Source organism: Palaemon carinicauda, chromosome 5 (genome assembly GCF_036898095.1).
Source record: "Palaemon carinicauda isolate YSFRI2023 chromosome 5, ASM3689809v2, whole genome shotgun sequence".
Classification (NCBI taxonomy): domain Eukaryota; kingdom Metazoa; phylum Arthropoda; class Malacostraca; order Decapoda; family Palaemonidae; genus Palaemon; species Palaemon carinicauda.
The window spans coordinates 115,963,003-115,979,517 of record NC_090729.1 but is presented as its reverse complement, the minus strand read 5'-3'; the positions used below and the strand labels follow the sequence as shown (position 1 = coordinate 115,979,517).

General features: G+C 48.5%; 1 protein-coding gene across 7 annotated transcripts in view; it reads left to right on the top strand.

Moving 5' to 3' along the window:
- LOC137641423 (mucolipin-3-like) overlaps positions 1-16,515 on the top strand; it is a 120,017-nt gene that overhangs the window by 26,032 nt on the left and 77,470 nt on the right. For all 7 annotated transcript variants that reach the window (XM_068373954.1, XM_068373959.1, XM_068373958.1 and 4 more), the window contains exon 3: positions 15,213-15,312. In XM_068373954.1, the coding sequence (XP_068230055.1) occupies positions 15,213-15,312 (100 nt within the window). The remainder of the gene's footprint in view (positions 1-15,212; positions 15,313-16,515) is intronic.

Here is a 16,515-nt window from a genome sequence, read left to right as displayed (position 1 = left end):
TCCTCACACCCTTTGCCCGCAGTGTCGAGGCCGACGGTGTGATCAGGAAAATAAGTGCAGGGAGTGGTCAGCCTCCCAGTGGGAGAGGTTTGGCCGCCGGCATAAGAAGTAGTCCAAGAGAGACTGTTCTCCTGTTCTCCGGGGTTGCCTTGAAGGAGGAGGGTTCTCGGGACTCTTCTTTCGCCCCCCAAACCAACTCTGAAGCTCCCCCTCGTTCGGCTCCTAAGGAGAGTTGGCTGAGTGGGAGCGCAGGCCCTAGTTCTGTTTCCCGACCTTGGGTTGCGGGAGAGGGCGTCGCCTCCCATAGCGGGGCTGTTCCTCCTCCTCCCCCCGGGGAAGGTTATTGATGAATCTTTGTCTAACGATGATCTTTTTCAGATTTGGGCTTCCCTGGGGCTTAAGGGCTTGCCCTCCAGGGTTGCCCTGATTGACCTTGTCCAGTTGGGGGCCGCCGTTAAGCAGTCGCCGGTGATAGCAGAGGTAGATCCTCTGTCTATCGTCGACGTCGTGGTGGCAGAGGCCTCCGACGGGGCGGGGCAATCCTCTGTAGGTGCAGTTGGGGATGTTGGTACTGACGGCTCTCCTCCCCCTTCCGTACATCTTTCGAAGGGGGAAGTGAGTCCTACGGGCTCTTCTGCTGTCCAGCTTCCCTCTAAGGGGAGTGCTTTGACTGAGACTCCCCTTCGGAGGACTGATGGTCCTGACGATCTTTCTCGTGGCTGCCTTCGCCGTAAGGCTCACCGTCCGCTACGTCGCAAGGGCCTCCCGTCTCCTTATAAGGGTGCTAAGAGGCGCCTTTTTGGATCTTCTCCTTCTTCCTCCGAAGGGGACTCTCCTCGCCGTAAACAGCCTGCAGCTCCAGGTTCATTAGACCTCTCTGGGGATCGGTCTCCTACGCCTTCCAGACCTTTAACTTCTGGGGCAGATGTTCAGCAACCTGACCTCGTCACCCGACGGGCAACGGTCCTTTCGGGGCAAAGGGATTCTTCCCTTACGCGTGCAGTGTTAGCGCACAGGCGCTCTCCTGTTCATCAGCGATCTCCTGTTCGCCAGCGCTCTCCTGATGATCGCCCCTCTTCTCGCCAGCGCTCTCCTGAGGACATCCTTCAACCTGTTGTTCCTGAAGAGCGCCCAGCGCGCCAGCGTTCCCCTGCTCGCCCTTCTGCAGTGTTAGTGCACAGGCGCTCTCCTGCTCGTCAGCGCTCTTCTGACCGTCAGCGCGCTCCTGTTCGTCAGCGCTCTTCTGAGGACCATCGCCCTTCTGCTCACCACCGCTCCCCTGTGGTCTCCGAATATCCTGCAGTTCCTGTTGTGCGCCATCAGTCTCCTGAGCGCTCTCGCGATCCTCAGCTTGTTCCTGCTCAACATCGCTCGCGTTCACCAGCGCGTGTTTCTAAAACACATGTTTGCCCACGCGCCTACGCGCTTCCAGTTCCTGTTCGTGAACGCGCCGCGCCGACTGTTCTTTCACAGGATTCCACGCGTCGCCCTCTTGCTCGCCAGCGATCATCAGCGTTCTCCTACGCGTCGGCGATCTCTGGACCGCCCGCGTGACCTATCGCTTGCGCGCATGCGTTCTCCAACGCGCCGTCGCCCAGAGGATCTGGCAGGACATGGGTCGCCCTCTGTTAGCTCGTCCTCGCGCGGTCGTTCGCCTGTGCGACCTACGCGCTATCGCTCGCCAACGCGTCACCATGCGCCATCGCTCGCCAGCGTTTGCCAGCGCACCACCGATCGCCTGCTCGCAATCACTCTCCCACGCGCTCCAGGTCTCCTGACCAACGTCGCCAGCGATCTTCGAAGCGTTCTTGCTCGCCCACGCGCTCGTTCGCCTGTATGCCCACTTGCCTGCGCGCCCGCGCGACTGTTTGCGCAGGAACGCGTGTCACCAGACCGCGCTCAGGATCGCCTCCACCAAAGCGCAGGACCATTGTGCAGGACAGGGAAGACACTTCAGAGAGGATGCGGGCATTAGTGAGGGTTATGAAGCCAGCACTCGCCAATCAGGGGAACGAACCAACGGCTGCCTCACCTACGCTGAAGAGAAAGAGAGGAGTGGACTTCGTGGTGACTTCCCCCAGGGAGAAGTTGGTTCCTAAGAGGTCTGTCGGGAAGGCCCCATCCCCTTCGCAGGCGTTTTCTCCTTCTCCCGTGGACGAGGCTTTTCCGTCCTCGGGTGAGTCCAGTGAGGCGATAGTCTCCCCCTCGGCACCAAGAGGGGAGCCTTCTCTTCATGGAGGAGAATCGTCTCGCGCGGAAGGGGCTCTCCGAACCTCTTTGTTGGGATCCTGTATCCCTCCCAGGAGGGAACCCAAGGACTCCAAGACCATCCCGAAATAGTCTTCAAGGATTCGCCAGGAACCCGCTACTCCCCGGGGGAACGTCCACGCTTCGCCCCAGGAAGAGATTCCGGGGACGGGAGACTTAGCTGTCAGCCCGCAAGGAGGAGACCAGCAGGAATCTGAACATGCCTTCTGGCATGTCCTGATCCTGATGAGGCAACTCAACGGGTTCATGGACCCCGTGATCGCCCCGTGAGAAGGCAAGGACACGGTCCTGGACCAAGTGTTCGATGTTCAGAAGGCCCCTAAGACCAGTGCGGCTCTGCCCTGGTCTCGGGGATTGAAGAGTGCCAGAGCCAGGGCCAATGCCCAGCTCGCGATCCTTGCCTCCTCCAGTCGTTCCTCTACCGGGAACAAACTCATCCCACCTCCTCGTCTCCGGCAGAGGAGGTATTTTGAGATCTTGGGTGAGTCTAGTCTCGCTCTTCCTCTCCATCACTCCGTAGAAGAGCTGGCTAAGGGAGTTCTCCTCGAGAAGCTCTCTGCCCGGCAGGTGTCGTTCTCGGCGTCGGAGATCCTGAGCCATGAGAAGGTCGTGAAGTGTGCCATGCAGGCCACTTTGTGGCTGGATATATTGCTAGGAACTCTGGGCATCCTATTGCGCTCCGAGGACTTGTCTAAGGAGACTAATAAGAAGGCCCTGGAGACTTTCTTACTCTCGGGCACCCGCTCCATCGAGTTCCTGGCGCACCAGGTCACCACCCTGTGGGCCAACTCGGTGTTGAAGCGGCGCGATGCGGTGACAGAGAGGTTCCACCCGAAGGTCCCCGCCGTGGATGTCTGTAGGCTCAGACATGCTTCCCTCCTTGGGGAGAATCTGTTCGAGCCACAGGATATATAGCGAACGGCTGAGAGGTGGAGGAAATCTAGCATGGACTCCCTCCTCCATAGGGCCCTTACAGCTCGGCCCTATAAGCCTCCAGCTCCACAGCAACAGCAGCAGCAGCCTCGTAAGGCACCGAAGCAGGCACCGGCAGCTAAGAAAGTGGTGTCTAAGCCCCAGCCCTTTCCAGCCAAGGTCAAGAGGGGCGGTAAGTCCTCCAGGGGAGGCAAGACTCCTAGAGGGAGCGGCCGCGGCAGTCCCCCTGCGTGTCCATGTGTGGGGGGATGCCTTCAACGTTGCGTGCACGGGTGGCAGCAACACGGGGCCGATACTTGGACAGTTTCAGTGATCGGCCAAGGCTATCGCGTCCCGTTCATATCATCTCAACCTCCCCTGACAGCGAATCCAGTGTCGTTGAGCTCCTATGCCAAAGGATCGGCAAAGGGGCTGGCCCTTCGGGCGGAAGTTGAGACCATGCTCAAGAAGGGTGCTCTCCAGGAGGTCGTCGACGGCTCCCCAGGCTTCTTCAGTCGACTCTTTCTTGTAAAGAAGGGGTCTGGAGGCTGGAGACCTGTCCTCGACCTCTCAGCTCTGAACGGGTTTGTCAAGCAAACTCGGTTCAGCATGGAGACACCGGACACGGTCAGACTTGCGGTGAAACCTCTAGACTTCATGTGCACACTGGATCTAAAGGACGCGTACCTCCAGATCCCAATCCATCCGTCTTCCAGGAAGTACTTGAGATTCTGCCTAGACAACAAGATCTACCAGTTCAAGGTGCTGTGTTTCGGTCTCTCCACAGCTCCTCAGGTGTTCACCAGAGTGTTCACCCTGATTTCATCTTGGGCGCACAGGAACGGCATTCGTCTCCTTCGCTATCTGGACGACTGGCTGATCCTAGCAGACTCGGAGTCGACCCTTCTTCGGCACTGAGACAGGCTTCTAGGTCTTTGCCAGGATCTGGGGATCGTGTTAAACCTCGAGAAGTCCTCTCTGCAGCCGTCCCAACGACTGGGTTATCTAGGCATGCTGATAGACACCAATCTCCACTAAGCCTTTCCATCAGACGACAGGATAGCAAGGCTGAGGAGGGTGGCGGAACCCTTCCTCAGGTGAGAAGAGCTTCCCGCCCAATCGTGGTTGCGTCTCTTAGGTCACCTGTCCTCCCTAGCACGTCTGGTTCCAAACAGCCGCCTTAGGATGAGATCCCTGCAGTGGCAGCTCAAGTCCCGGTGGACTCAAGGATCCGATTCCCCGGACGTTCAGTTCCCGATAGGATTTTTGGAACGGATGGACTTCCGGTGGTGGCTGGTCGACGAGAACCTGCGGAAGGGAATGAGTCTTCTCGTCCTCCCCCCGGAATTGACACTGTTTTCGAACGCGTCAAGGGAAGGGTGGGGGGCGCACGTTCTGAACCAGAGGACCTCAGGCCTTTGGTCAGAATCAGAAAAATGCCTGCACATCAACCTGCTTGAATTGAAGGCCATCTCTCTGGCTCTTCAACAGTTCCAACGGACCCTGGCGGGTCATTCCGTGGTGGTGATGAGCGACAACACCACGGTAGTGGCTTATATCAACAAGCAGGGAGGCACTTTTTCGCAGCAGCTATCCCATCTTGCAGTAGAGATCCTGAGGTGGACCGAAGTCCACTCGATAACACTTATCAGCTCGCTTCATTCCTGGCAAGAGGAATGTGCTCGCCGACAGTCTGAGCAGGGCTTCGCAGATAGTGAGTACCGAGTGGTCTTTGGATCCTCAGATAGCCAACAAAGTCCTGACTTTGTGGGGTTCCCCGATCGTGGACCTGTTCGCGACAGCGTTGAATTTCAAGCTGCCTCTATACTGCTCCCCAGTCCCGGACCCCAAGGCTCTCTGGCAAGATGCTTTCCAGCAACGGTGGGACAACATCGACGTGTACGCCTTCCCACCGTTCTGTCTGATGAGAAGGGTGCTCAACAGGACCAGACTATCGGTCAACTGTTCCCGAGGGAACTTCCTCCACGACACGAGCTTCTCAGACAACCCCACTCCAACGTCCTTCAGAAGGCCGTGGCCTCGCTTCGGCTTCACGCCTGGAGACTATCCAGCGTCTCCTCAAGGAGAGAGGCTTTTCGCATTAGGTTGCGGTGAGAATGTCTCGGCACCTGCGAAGGTCCTCTGAGGGAGTCTACCAGGCGAAGTGGAGAGTCTTTTGTGGTTGGTGTCGTGGGAGGGGTATCTCTCCACTCAATGCCACTATTCCAGCAATAGCGGACTTCCTCGTTTATCTGCGGGAGGAAATGTGCCTTTCTGTCTCGGCAGTGAAAGGCTATCGCTCAGCCTTAAGCTTGGCCTTCAGATTGAAGGGCGTGGACATTTCTTCCTCGCTAGAACTCTCTCTACTCATACGTAGCTATGAGCTTACCTGCCCCCAGTCGGAAGTGAGACCTCCTCCTTGGAACGTGGTTCGGGTCCTCAGGGCTCTTAAGAGACCTCCCTTCGAACCATTACGCCAGGCCTCCGATCGCCACCTGTCTTGGAAGACGGCTTTCCTGCTCGCTTTGGCTTCGGCCAAGCGGGTTAGTGAACTTCATGGTCTCTCGTACGACATCGCCCATTCAAGGGGATGGGGAGAGGTAACGTTCAGGATCGTCCCTGAGTTTGTGGCCAAGACTCAGAATCCTGGAGTGCCGGATCCTCAGTTCGACTCTTTCAGGATCGCGAGTCTCCGCTCTATAACAAGCGACCCAGACCAGCTGCTACTATGTCCAGTGAGGTGTCTGAGGTACAGTACTACTTAAAGAGAACGGCTGCAGTCCGTCCTCAAGTGCGAGCATTGTTTGTGAGCACAGGCGGGACGAAGAGGAGGGTCACCAGGAACACCATCTCAGCTTGGATATGAAGTGTTATCCACCACGCCTTGAATACAGACCCTCCTCCGTCACGGGCACACGATGTCAGGGGTGTTGCTACATCCCTGGTCTTCAAGAGAAACTTCTCTGTGACGCAGGTGCTTCAAGCTGGGGTCTGGAAGCGTCAAACGACCTTCACAGCCCACTACCTGCAGGACGTGACCCACAGGAGCCTCGATATGTTTTCTATCGGCCCTGTGGTGGCTGCACAACAGCTGGTCTAACCTCAGGCTCCTTTATGGACAAGTAGCAGTAGGTTGAGGGCGTTGTTACCCGGTTTTAGTCTGCGTGAATGACCCTTACTTCTTTCTTCATTCTCCCCTCTCTTGGGGAAGCAGCATCCTGGTCCTCGCATAGCTGACCTCGACCTCTGCAGGTAACCCATGCTTCTTTGTGCTCCTAGTATTAAGCTTAATACTGTTGCATCCCCCATACCCTGACGAGGTGGTATTGGGAACGTCCTATCCTAGATTCCTATCTAAAGGTCTCAAGGTCAACTTCATAGGACGAGTCACACTTTCCTCCACACACAACTTATGTATGCCACTCGTTCCCAGCGAAGCAAGGAACTTGTGAGGTGCAGGGGCTCCTTCTCTCAAGTGCTACTCACTGAGTCCCCAGGCAAAGCCGAAGTCAGTAAGGCTGGGGACTTTCCACCCTTCCTAAGGGTAAGTCACTCGATGTAAATAGCGTGGTTTGTATTTCGGTTACGGAACAAATGACAAATTTGGAGATAATTTGTGTTTTTCCTAACCATACAAACCTTAGCTATTTACTGTACACATATTTGCCCGCCAACCCTGGCCCCCAAGTCAAGTCCTACCTCTAAGTGATTTGAAGCAAATCACCGGTGTGTGGGGGGGAGGGGTAGCAAGCTATCCCTTCCCCTACCCCCGCTAACTAGCGCGGGGGTAATTAACCCTCGTTAAAAACTATTGGCTCTTCATTTCAGCTACGCTAAAAGGTAAACCCAATGTAATTAGCTAAGGTTTGTATGGTTAGGAAAAATACAAATTATCTCCGAATTTGTCAGATTTTGGAAGGTCAAGATCACGGTCGAGCTAAAGGTCGAGAAATGAGCTGCCGCGGCGAAGGTCTGCGCTCTACCGAGTGCCCCTCTAGTTATTACAGTATTGTTATTGCTCTACAAGCCAAACAGCAACCCTAGTTGAAGAAGTGGAAGGCTGTGATATAAAGGGCCTTAATAGTGAAAGCATCTCGGTATACAAAAGAAATTTGTAAGAATAAACTATTAAAAGTAAAACAGTAATGGATAAAACAAATTGAGTTTAAAAGCAAAATAATAGCATAAGCTATAGAACATGAATGATGCCAGCCTTATATGTATTAAACCATTTGCAACAATATTTTGAAAAGCCAGTACAGTACTTGCGTTCTACTGATTCGATTATGTTGTTAGGAAGATAATTTCCCCAATTTTGTCACAACCATATTAAAATTTTTTGAATATGTAGTATTGAGGTTTTAGTAAAAGAAGACTACTGTTAGTATTAACTGGATCTAGTCTAGCATCGTGGGGTATATGATCTGGAGAGATTAGAATGCAGAGGATGATCAGAATGATGAAAAATTTTATGTGGTTTGCACAGTGAACTAATTGAACCACTGTACCAGTAGATATCTAGATCAGAGATAAGGAATGTAGTAGACCCAGTTTTTCTCCAACAATTTAAGATGACAATCAGACAGGGTAATTAATATCCAAAACAAGGAAATACTTCATCAATTTAGTTTTCCAAAATAATCTCGGAAGGTTTATTCAACACCAAACTGTTTGCCTATTTTCTTTAACAGTTGAAGAAGAAATATGGTTCTCAAAGGGGATTTTATAATAAAAGATGACCTCTAGAATTTCAAATAAGTTGCATGTCATAGAAGAAAAATTTTCATCGAGAAGACGTGGGTGATTGGAATCCAATGTCCTATAATATGTAATACTAAAAATCCTTTACAGATGTACATTTTCCATTTTTAACTTTTTATCCATTTCCATCCCTCCTACTTTCCTATCCAATTTATTTTTTTTATTAGTACGGTATTCATTCTCGTTTCTACACCATTTTGAAACTGCTTTTTTCAATATCAAACTTACCCGATGATCATATAGCTGCATCCCTGCTGCCCCGACAGAAAAAATCTACGGGAGGAATACGCCAGCGATCGCTATACAGGTGGGGGTGTATATCAACAGCGCCATCTGTCAAGTAGGTACTCAAGTACTCGATGTCAACAACGAACCAATTTTCCCTCTGTCGTGCCACAGGCAAGACCTACTGAATACGCCGTCCCTAACTGGATTTGTTTTCACAACGATTTGGTGAAGTACACTATTCCAGTTTTGAGCTTTTGCTATGCAGGGGGTTTTATCTTCATTTCAAAACTTGAACTCGTTTTGGATAGAATTTAATTATGGTGACGAAGAGAGTATGGACTCTCCTTCACTTTTAAATGGCCGACCCTTCCCTTAGACGGAAGTGTTGGTGACGAAGAGAGTATGGACTCTCTTTCACTTTTAAATGGCCGACCCTTCCCTTAAACGGAAGTGTGTTTAGGTTTTTGGTAATTTTGCTTAACGAGTTATAGATCTATTTATTTTATATCTCTCCGCCTTTATAGGCCTCTTCGATTAACTTTCCATTTATTAACAACTTATAAAAATTAATTTTTATGTTTGTTTATATGCGACCTTTCCTAATAGTAGGCGGTCCTTGCTTGGAACCGAAGTTATTTAACATTGAGCCCGTCATATCGTATTTTCCTTTTAAGAATTTTAATGTTTTTGAAAGAATTTCTTTGATAGTCTCGTACTGTTTTCAAAGATGAACTAACGTTTAGTTTAGTCTCCGCAGTTGTTGACGTTCAGAACGTTCAACATGCGCTCTATCGTTACGATAGAGAGAGAGTATTTCACGGTTTCACGTTGAAGTAAGAGTAAACCGATTCTAGCATTTCGTTCATTCTTTCTTAGCTTAAATGGTTTTAATTCTAATAAAGGATCTTTTTATTTGGGAAACCTTTCAGTTTTTTCCTTTAGCAAATAATCTGTTTTAACGATATATATTGGGCTCTTCTCTCAGGTTCTAAGTCTAGAGAGAAGAGAGAGAGAGATAGAGACGGAGGGAGAGAGAGGAGAATAAACGTTTCGTTCAAGCGGGTAACGTTGTTCTCGTTTTTCTCTCTTCTCCCTAGTCGCTGTAGGGGAAGAAGGTAAAACGTTTCTAGAGTTTTATTCTTGTTCCCAGGCTTTATGCGGTGAGAGATTTTAAACGTAGTTTATTTGATCTAGTGTTTAGTCTCTTTTCCAGCCACTGAATTCTTTATCTTTCATTATGTTTTTCTGTTGCATTGTAAAACTGTTTTCGCAATTACTACCTTTTAATGAAGGATAGGATTGCGTGTTTCAGGTACAAATCACTTAAAGTTTCGATTTCAGTGAAATAAGTGCAAACAGAAAATCAAAAGTGATAAAGTGATATGCGCAAAGTGTTACAGTGTTGCGTTCGAGGTTCGTCTGTTCGTGCCAGTTGTTCACCTTGTCCGATACCTCTTACAAGCTCCCAAGCCCAGGGGAGAAGTAATGTCGAAGGACTTATGGGTTCCACAGGCCTTGTTCGACGAACAGACGTTTCCCTCGGTGGTTTCGGGTGTATCTACACACGTTGCCGACGTAATCGCCCCGCCCACATAAAGACGAGAGAGCCCATTTATTCCTCGTCTGCGGAAGAGGTTTCTCGCAGAAACCATGGACCAAATCTTGCAGCTTTAAGTGCAAGTCGGTCCCTTCCGCGCAAGTCCAACGGCCTAGGTGTAGCCACTGGGTCAGTTCGGACTCGCTCCAGTCATCCGACGACTGCACACCTCCCAAGAGAGGCAAGGTGGTACCGCAACAGGCAGTAACTCAGTCTGTTGCCGCACCAGCTGTTTTAGACCCTCAGTCACAACGGACAGTAGCTCCGTTTGTTGCCGTCTTTTATAGACCCTAGTGGTCCATGCTGCAGACTATACAGTCTCAGCTTGCTCCTTCATGCAGGAGTATCGTGCTGAGAAGGTTGACAATGCACCTGTTAATCTACAACCTGCCACGGTTGTGCGCTCAGCAGATACTGCGGCTGCCTGCTCCCACACTCCACCTGTGAGAGCTCCACCTCCGATGCGCAGTCGACCCTGCCAGACGCATGTTCATGCTGCACCCTCCGTTGACATGCTTGAGCTACCGCATCAGCAGTGGGAAGGTGCTGTAGAGCTGCCGTGTTTTGACACAATGCGGCATGCTCCGCAACCCATGCGGCATGCTCCGCATCCCATACGGCATGCTCCGCAACCCACGGCAGTCCCTCCCACGCACCTGCACTCCGCTTTTGTTGTTGCCAGCTCCCACACTCCGACTGCGGAGAAGGTTGACGATGCACCCGTGGGCCTACAGCCTACCACGGTTGTGCGCCCAGCATGGCTGCCTGCTCCCACACTCTTGTTGTGAGAGCTCCTCCACCCATGCACAGTCAACCCTGCCAGATGTATGATGACTCCCACAGACACACGGAGCACTCCGTTGCCGTGCGTGAGCTACCACAAGCTGCCGTGTTTTGACACGGTGTGTCAGCCTCTGCAACACACTGTGGTTACCGCCACTCGCCCGCAGCAAACTAGTCAGTCAGGAGTTGAGGCTTCCCCACACAACTTTGGTTGTTGCCAACTCACAGACGGTCAAACAGTTACATGACGTTGCCTTCTGGTCTGCTACTAATACACCAGTGCTGTATGTCCTCACGCTCCTGTTGTGGTTGACAGTTCAGTTTTTGACAGTTCACAGACTGTCAAGCAGTTTCATAACGTTGCCTTCTGGTCTGCTGCTTATGCACCAGTGAAACCCTCACTGAGATAACCTAGCTTTTCTCGGACATGGTTCCTGTAGATGAGAAAGTGCTGTTCTCCCTCCTTCTGATACTCCCTTGAGGACTCTGTCATTTGGAGAGGAGCCTTAAGCTGCTTAGCCTCCTATGGACTTTAATTAAAGCATAACATGCTTCCAGGGAGGGTAAATGGTTCCGCTTCAGTCGCTACCCCGTCTGTTGCCACACCTGCTCCCATAGACCTTGGGCTTTGTTGCAAGACATGCAGTCCAAGCTTAGTCCTTGATAGAGGATTTTTTACGGAGAAGAACCTTCTTGCCAACAACCTTCCTACCGGTTGGTTGTACGCCCTGTTGACGCTGAGATTTCCTACTCACGTCCGCCAGTTGAGATGATTCCTCCTCCGGTGCGACCCAGTGTGGGTTGCCAGTCGCACGTTAACGTTAAGCGACTCTCGGAGGTGGTTGTGGACATTCAGTGTGTCACTAGGAAGACGTTCAACAACCAGCAGAGGTGACTTGTTGTGACGCAGTGCGGCAACCTCAGCAACCCGATAGGGGTTGTCTGCACAACCCAGACAGTCTAGACAGTTTCGGGTTGTCGCTGTACTTCCTTGCTTCCCCATGGTTGACAGTTCACAGACTTTGCAGCAGTACCATGATCTTGTGTCCGGCTCCGTCACGCATCCACCAGTGCGACCGGATTCAGCGAGTCAGACGTTGCCCACTCCGTTGCCGTTTCCTCATCAGTTTCGGATGAGGAACCCTCTGATGAGGACATGGCTGAACAAGACGATCAACCCCCAACCCTGCTTTCCATCCAGAAGATGCTGAAGAAGGAACGCGGCCCTGTCAGGCTGTGGATGAGTCTGGTTAAGACACTGTCAGCCGTGGTTCTTTGGTGTCACTTGGAAGACTACACCTCCGTCCTTGTCGGTTTCATCTAGCTCTTTACTGGAAAAGGACAAGACGCTAGAAGCGGTCTAGATCCCGGTTTCCGGAAGATAAGTCTGGTCTGACTGGATGAAAGGACTTTATCAACCTTTGATAGGGTTTTCCCCTGACTGTTCAGACTCCTAACCACGTTCTCTTCTCAGACGCATCGGACGTAGGCTGGGGTGCGACCTTAGGCGGTAGGGAATGCTCGGGATTATGGAACTCGAGTCAAAAGACAATGCATTTCAACTGCAAGAAGCTTCTGGCAGTACGTCTGACCTGGAAAAGCTTCAGGTCTCTCCTTCAAGGCAAAGTAGTGGAGGTGAACACGGTCAACTCCCTGCTTTGATGTACTTCTCCTAGCAAGGAGGGACCTACTCTCTGACATGGTACGAGTTCGCAAGTGACCTCCTCTCCTGTTCAACAGGTCTAGACTTTTCACTAGTAACAAGTTTCTTCCAAGGCAACTTGAATGTCTTAGCAGATTGCCTCAGTAGGAAGGGACAATAATTCCAACATATTGGACCCTCCACTAGGATGTATGCAAGAGACTTTGGGTCTCCTGGGGCCAGCCAACCATAGATCTCTTCGCAACCTCGATGTCCAAGAGGCTCTCAATACTTTGCTCACCTATCCCGGACCCAGCAGTAGTTCTTTTAGATGCCTTTCTACTTGATTGGTCTCATCTAGATCTATATGCATTCCCTCCGTTCTAGATTGTCAACAAGGTACTGCAGAAGTTCGCCTCTCACGAAGGGACAAGTGGACGCTAATTGCTCCCCTCTGGCCCGCGAGAGAATAACTTACCGAGGTACTTCGATGGCTAGTAGACGTTCCCAGAACTCTTCCCCTAAGGGTGGACCTGCTACGTCTGCCACGCGTAAAGAAGGTACTCCAAGGCCTCCACGCTCTTCGTCTCACTGCCTTCAGAGTATCGAAATACTCTCGAGAACTAGAGGTTTTTCGAAGGAGGCAACCAGAGCGATTGCTAGAGCAAGGAGAACATCCACCCTTAGAGTCTACCAATCGAAGTGGGAAATCTTTCGAAACTGGTGCAAGTCAGTATCCGTATCCTCGACCAGTACCTCTGTAACTCAAATAGCTGACTTCCTCTTATATCTGAGGAAAGAGCGATCTCTTTCAGTTCCCACTCAAGGGTTACAGAAGCATGTTGGCATCAGTCTTCCGTCACAGAGGCTTAGATCTTTCCAACAATAAAGATCTACAGGACCTCCTTAAGTCTTTTGAGACCACGAAGGAGCGTCGTTTGGTTACACCTGGTTGGAATTTAGACGTGGTTCTAAGATTCCTTATGTTAGACAGGTTCGAACCACTTCAATCAGCCTCCTGAAAGATCTCACCTTTAAGACTCTTTTCCTGATATGCTTAACCACAGCTAAAAGAGTCAGTGAGATTCATGCCTTCAGCAAGAACATCGGATTCTCATCCGAAACGGCTACATGTTCTTCATCTTGGTTTTCGAGCCAAACACGAGCTGCCTTCTCAGCCTTGACCAATATCGTTCGATATTCCAAACTTATCGTATGGTTGGAAATGAACTAAAAAGAGTATTATGTCCTGTAAGAGCTCTTAAGTTCTATTTTAAAACCTTTACGAGGCCCGTCTGAAGCTTTATGGTGTTCAGTTAAGAATTCATCTTTGCCTATGTCAGAGAATTCTTTATCCTATTTTTATCAGACTGTTAATACGAGAGGCTCATTCCCTTCTGAATGAGGAAGACCAAGCTTGGCTGAAGGTAAGGACACACGAAGTTAGAGCTGTCACAACTTCCGTGGCCTTTAAACAAAATAGATCTCAGCAAAATATATTCGACGCAACCTATTGGAAAAGCAAATCAGTGTTCGCGTCTTTTATCTTAAGAATGTCCAGTCTCTTTACGAGAACTGCTACACTCTGGGACCATTCGTAGCAACGAGTGCAGTAGGGGTGGGGGCTCCACCACTACAATTCCCTAATTCCAGAACCTTTTTAATCTTTCTCTTGAAATATTTTTGGGTTGTCCGGAAGGCTAAGAAGCCTTTCGCATCCTACTTGATTTGGCGGGTGGTCAAAATCATTTCTTGAGAAGCGCCTAGATTAAAGGTTTTGATGAGGACCTTTAGTATGGGTTGCAACCCTTCATACTTCAGCTCCTAGGAGTCGCTCAGCATCCTATGAGGATCGCGAGGCTCAGTAAGGAAGACGTACTTAAAAAGGCAGAGTAATTGTTCAAGTCGTCTTTCTTACCAGGTACTTATTTATTTTATGCTTGTTATTTTGAACAACTGCTAAAATAAAATACGGAATACTTAGCTCTTAATGTCAACTTGTTATGCTGGTCTCTACCCACCCCCCTGGGTGTGAATCAGCTATATGATCATCGGGTAAGTTTGATATTGAAAAATGTTATTTTCCTTAGTAAAATAAATTTTTTAATATACTTACCCGATGATCATAAATTAAAGGACCCACCCTTCCTCCCCAATAGAGAACCAGTGGGACAGAGGAGAAAATTGGTTCGTTGTTGACATCGAGTACTTGAGTACCTACTTGACAGATGGCGCTGTTGATATACACCCCCACCTGTATAGCGATCGCTGGCGTATTCCTCCCGTAGATTTTTTCTGTCGGGGCAGCAGGGATGCAGCTATATGATCATCGGGTAAGTATATTCAAAAATTTATTTTACTAAGGAAAATAACATTTTTGGACCAGACCCATGACTGTCGAGGGGTTTTACATTTGGTGTTGTCATTCAGTATTTTACTTCTTTATCTCTGCTTATAGTAAAGTAGGGAGGGCATTTATATTGTTTTTTTCTATATCCAAAGTCAGTATTATGACTTGCTATTATTCAGCCTAAGGCCAATCTCTCTTACTTTTGGTTCCTATCTAAGTACTGTAGTAGTATGCAGAATTAGTTTTGGTCTTCGTGACGGTAATACCACTAGAGTTGGAACTTTCCATCTTGATTCTCTCTTGTATTTCCTTTTTTTTTCATTGATAATCTGTTTATAATTTGAATCTTTTGAACTTCTGGTTTCGTCAACTATTCTAATTTTAATTTTCCTTACAATTTAAGAACAAAGCTAAGGGATCTTTTCAGTGCAAAGCTAGAAATATCCCTCAGTGATGTGGTTTAACTGAATATTCCCTCCATATCAATTGCAATTAAAGACAATGCATGAATATTACCAAGTCTTAAATATCTTTTAAACGTGGTTCAGATTTTCCTCATAACTTTCACTCCCGACTGAAAGTCATTTGTAAAATGCCATTTTATCAAGGAAAGGTTAACAGAATTTATTGCCATGATATCCTCTTCTGAAATTTTATATTTTATGGTTCAGATTTTTCTTCATGAATCCAGTGGAGAAATGGCATGCGAGACGTCGCTTCCCATGGAAACTTCTGTTGCAGATTATCAAAATTGTCGTAATAACTGCTCAGGTTAGTTGAATACTTCTGTAGTTAGATATGGGATTAATTTGGTTATGGTTCCCTCTGAATGTTTTGTTTTTATTGTAAGAGTATTTATGTTTCATCTTAATTGTGTGATTTTACCTTTATATAGATAATATAACTTTATTTTTATTTAGAAAGAGTGGTCTTATGTCCTTTTTATTGAACACCTCAATAACAGGTTAATACTATTAAGGGAGGTGTATTGGTTGATAACTGTACTTATGTTAATAATATGCTGTATATTTTTTATTTTATGGTTAGAGTAACTTTGTTGAGACTTGGATATTTTTTCCCACATAAATTGCACTAATGATACTGGTAGATTTATATGAGCCTTATCTCTATATCTAATTAGGTTACAGACTTACTCTCCTTTGTGATTGGCTGTTCTGCTCATGTAAGACCTCAGAGTACCTGGGAGCACATCAGAAGTTTCTCTAACTATTTTTATTTGTGCCTAACTAAGTAAAATTAGATTTAGCCAACTTGTTCTTATGCTTCTTTTTCATCTTGTACCAAGGCTAGAAATAATCATCATCATCTCCTCCTACGCCTATTGACGAAAAGGGCCTCTGTTAGATTTCGCCAGTCGTCTCTATCTTGAGCTTTTAAATCAATGCTTCTCCATTCGTCATCTCCTACTTCACGCTTCATAGTCCTCAGCCATGTAGGCCTTGGTCTTCCAATTCATCTAATTCCTTGCAGAGCCCAGTTGAAAGTTTGGTGAACCATAATCTCTCTTAGGGAATGCAAAGAGTATGCCCAAACCATCTCGGTCTACCCTTCATCAGGATCTCGTCGGCATATGGCACTCGAGTAATCTGTCTGCTTCATTTCTAATACTATCCTGCCTTTTTAACTCCCAATAGCCTTGAAATACTTTAGGCTATTTCTTTTGTTTACACTTTCCCCTATAGGAGGTTTCTGCTTACAGTGTGTCTTTTGTGGTATAGTATACTTTAGTGTGACTGTCATAGAAGGTTCTTCACATTAGCCCCAACCTCATATTTTCTGCCCAGATATTCAACATCTTTAACTTCATGTTCCTTCAACTTTTTATCTTTGTTAATGTGTGGGTCAAATGTAAGTCATTACTCCAATTAAACTACTTGGTAATAGTGACAATGCCTATCATGCCGATTGTGCAATTTAAGAATATAGAAGTGTACTATATGTAAGAGAGAGCCC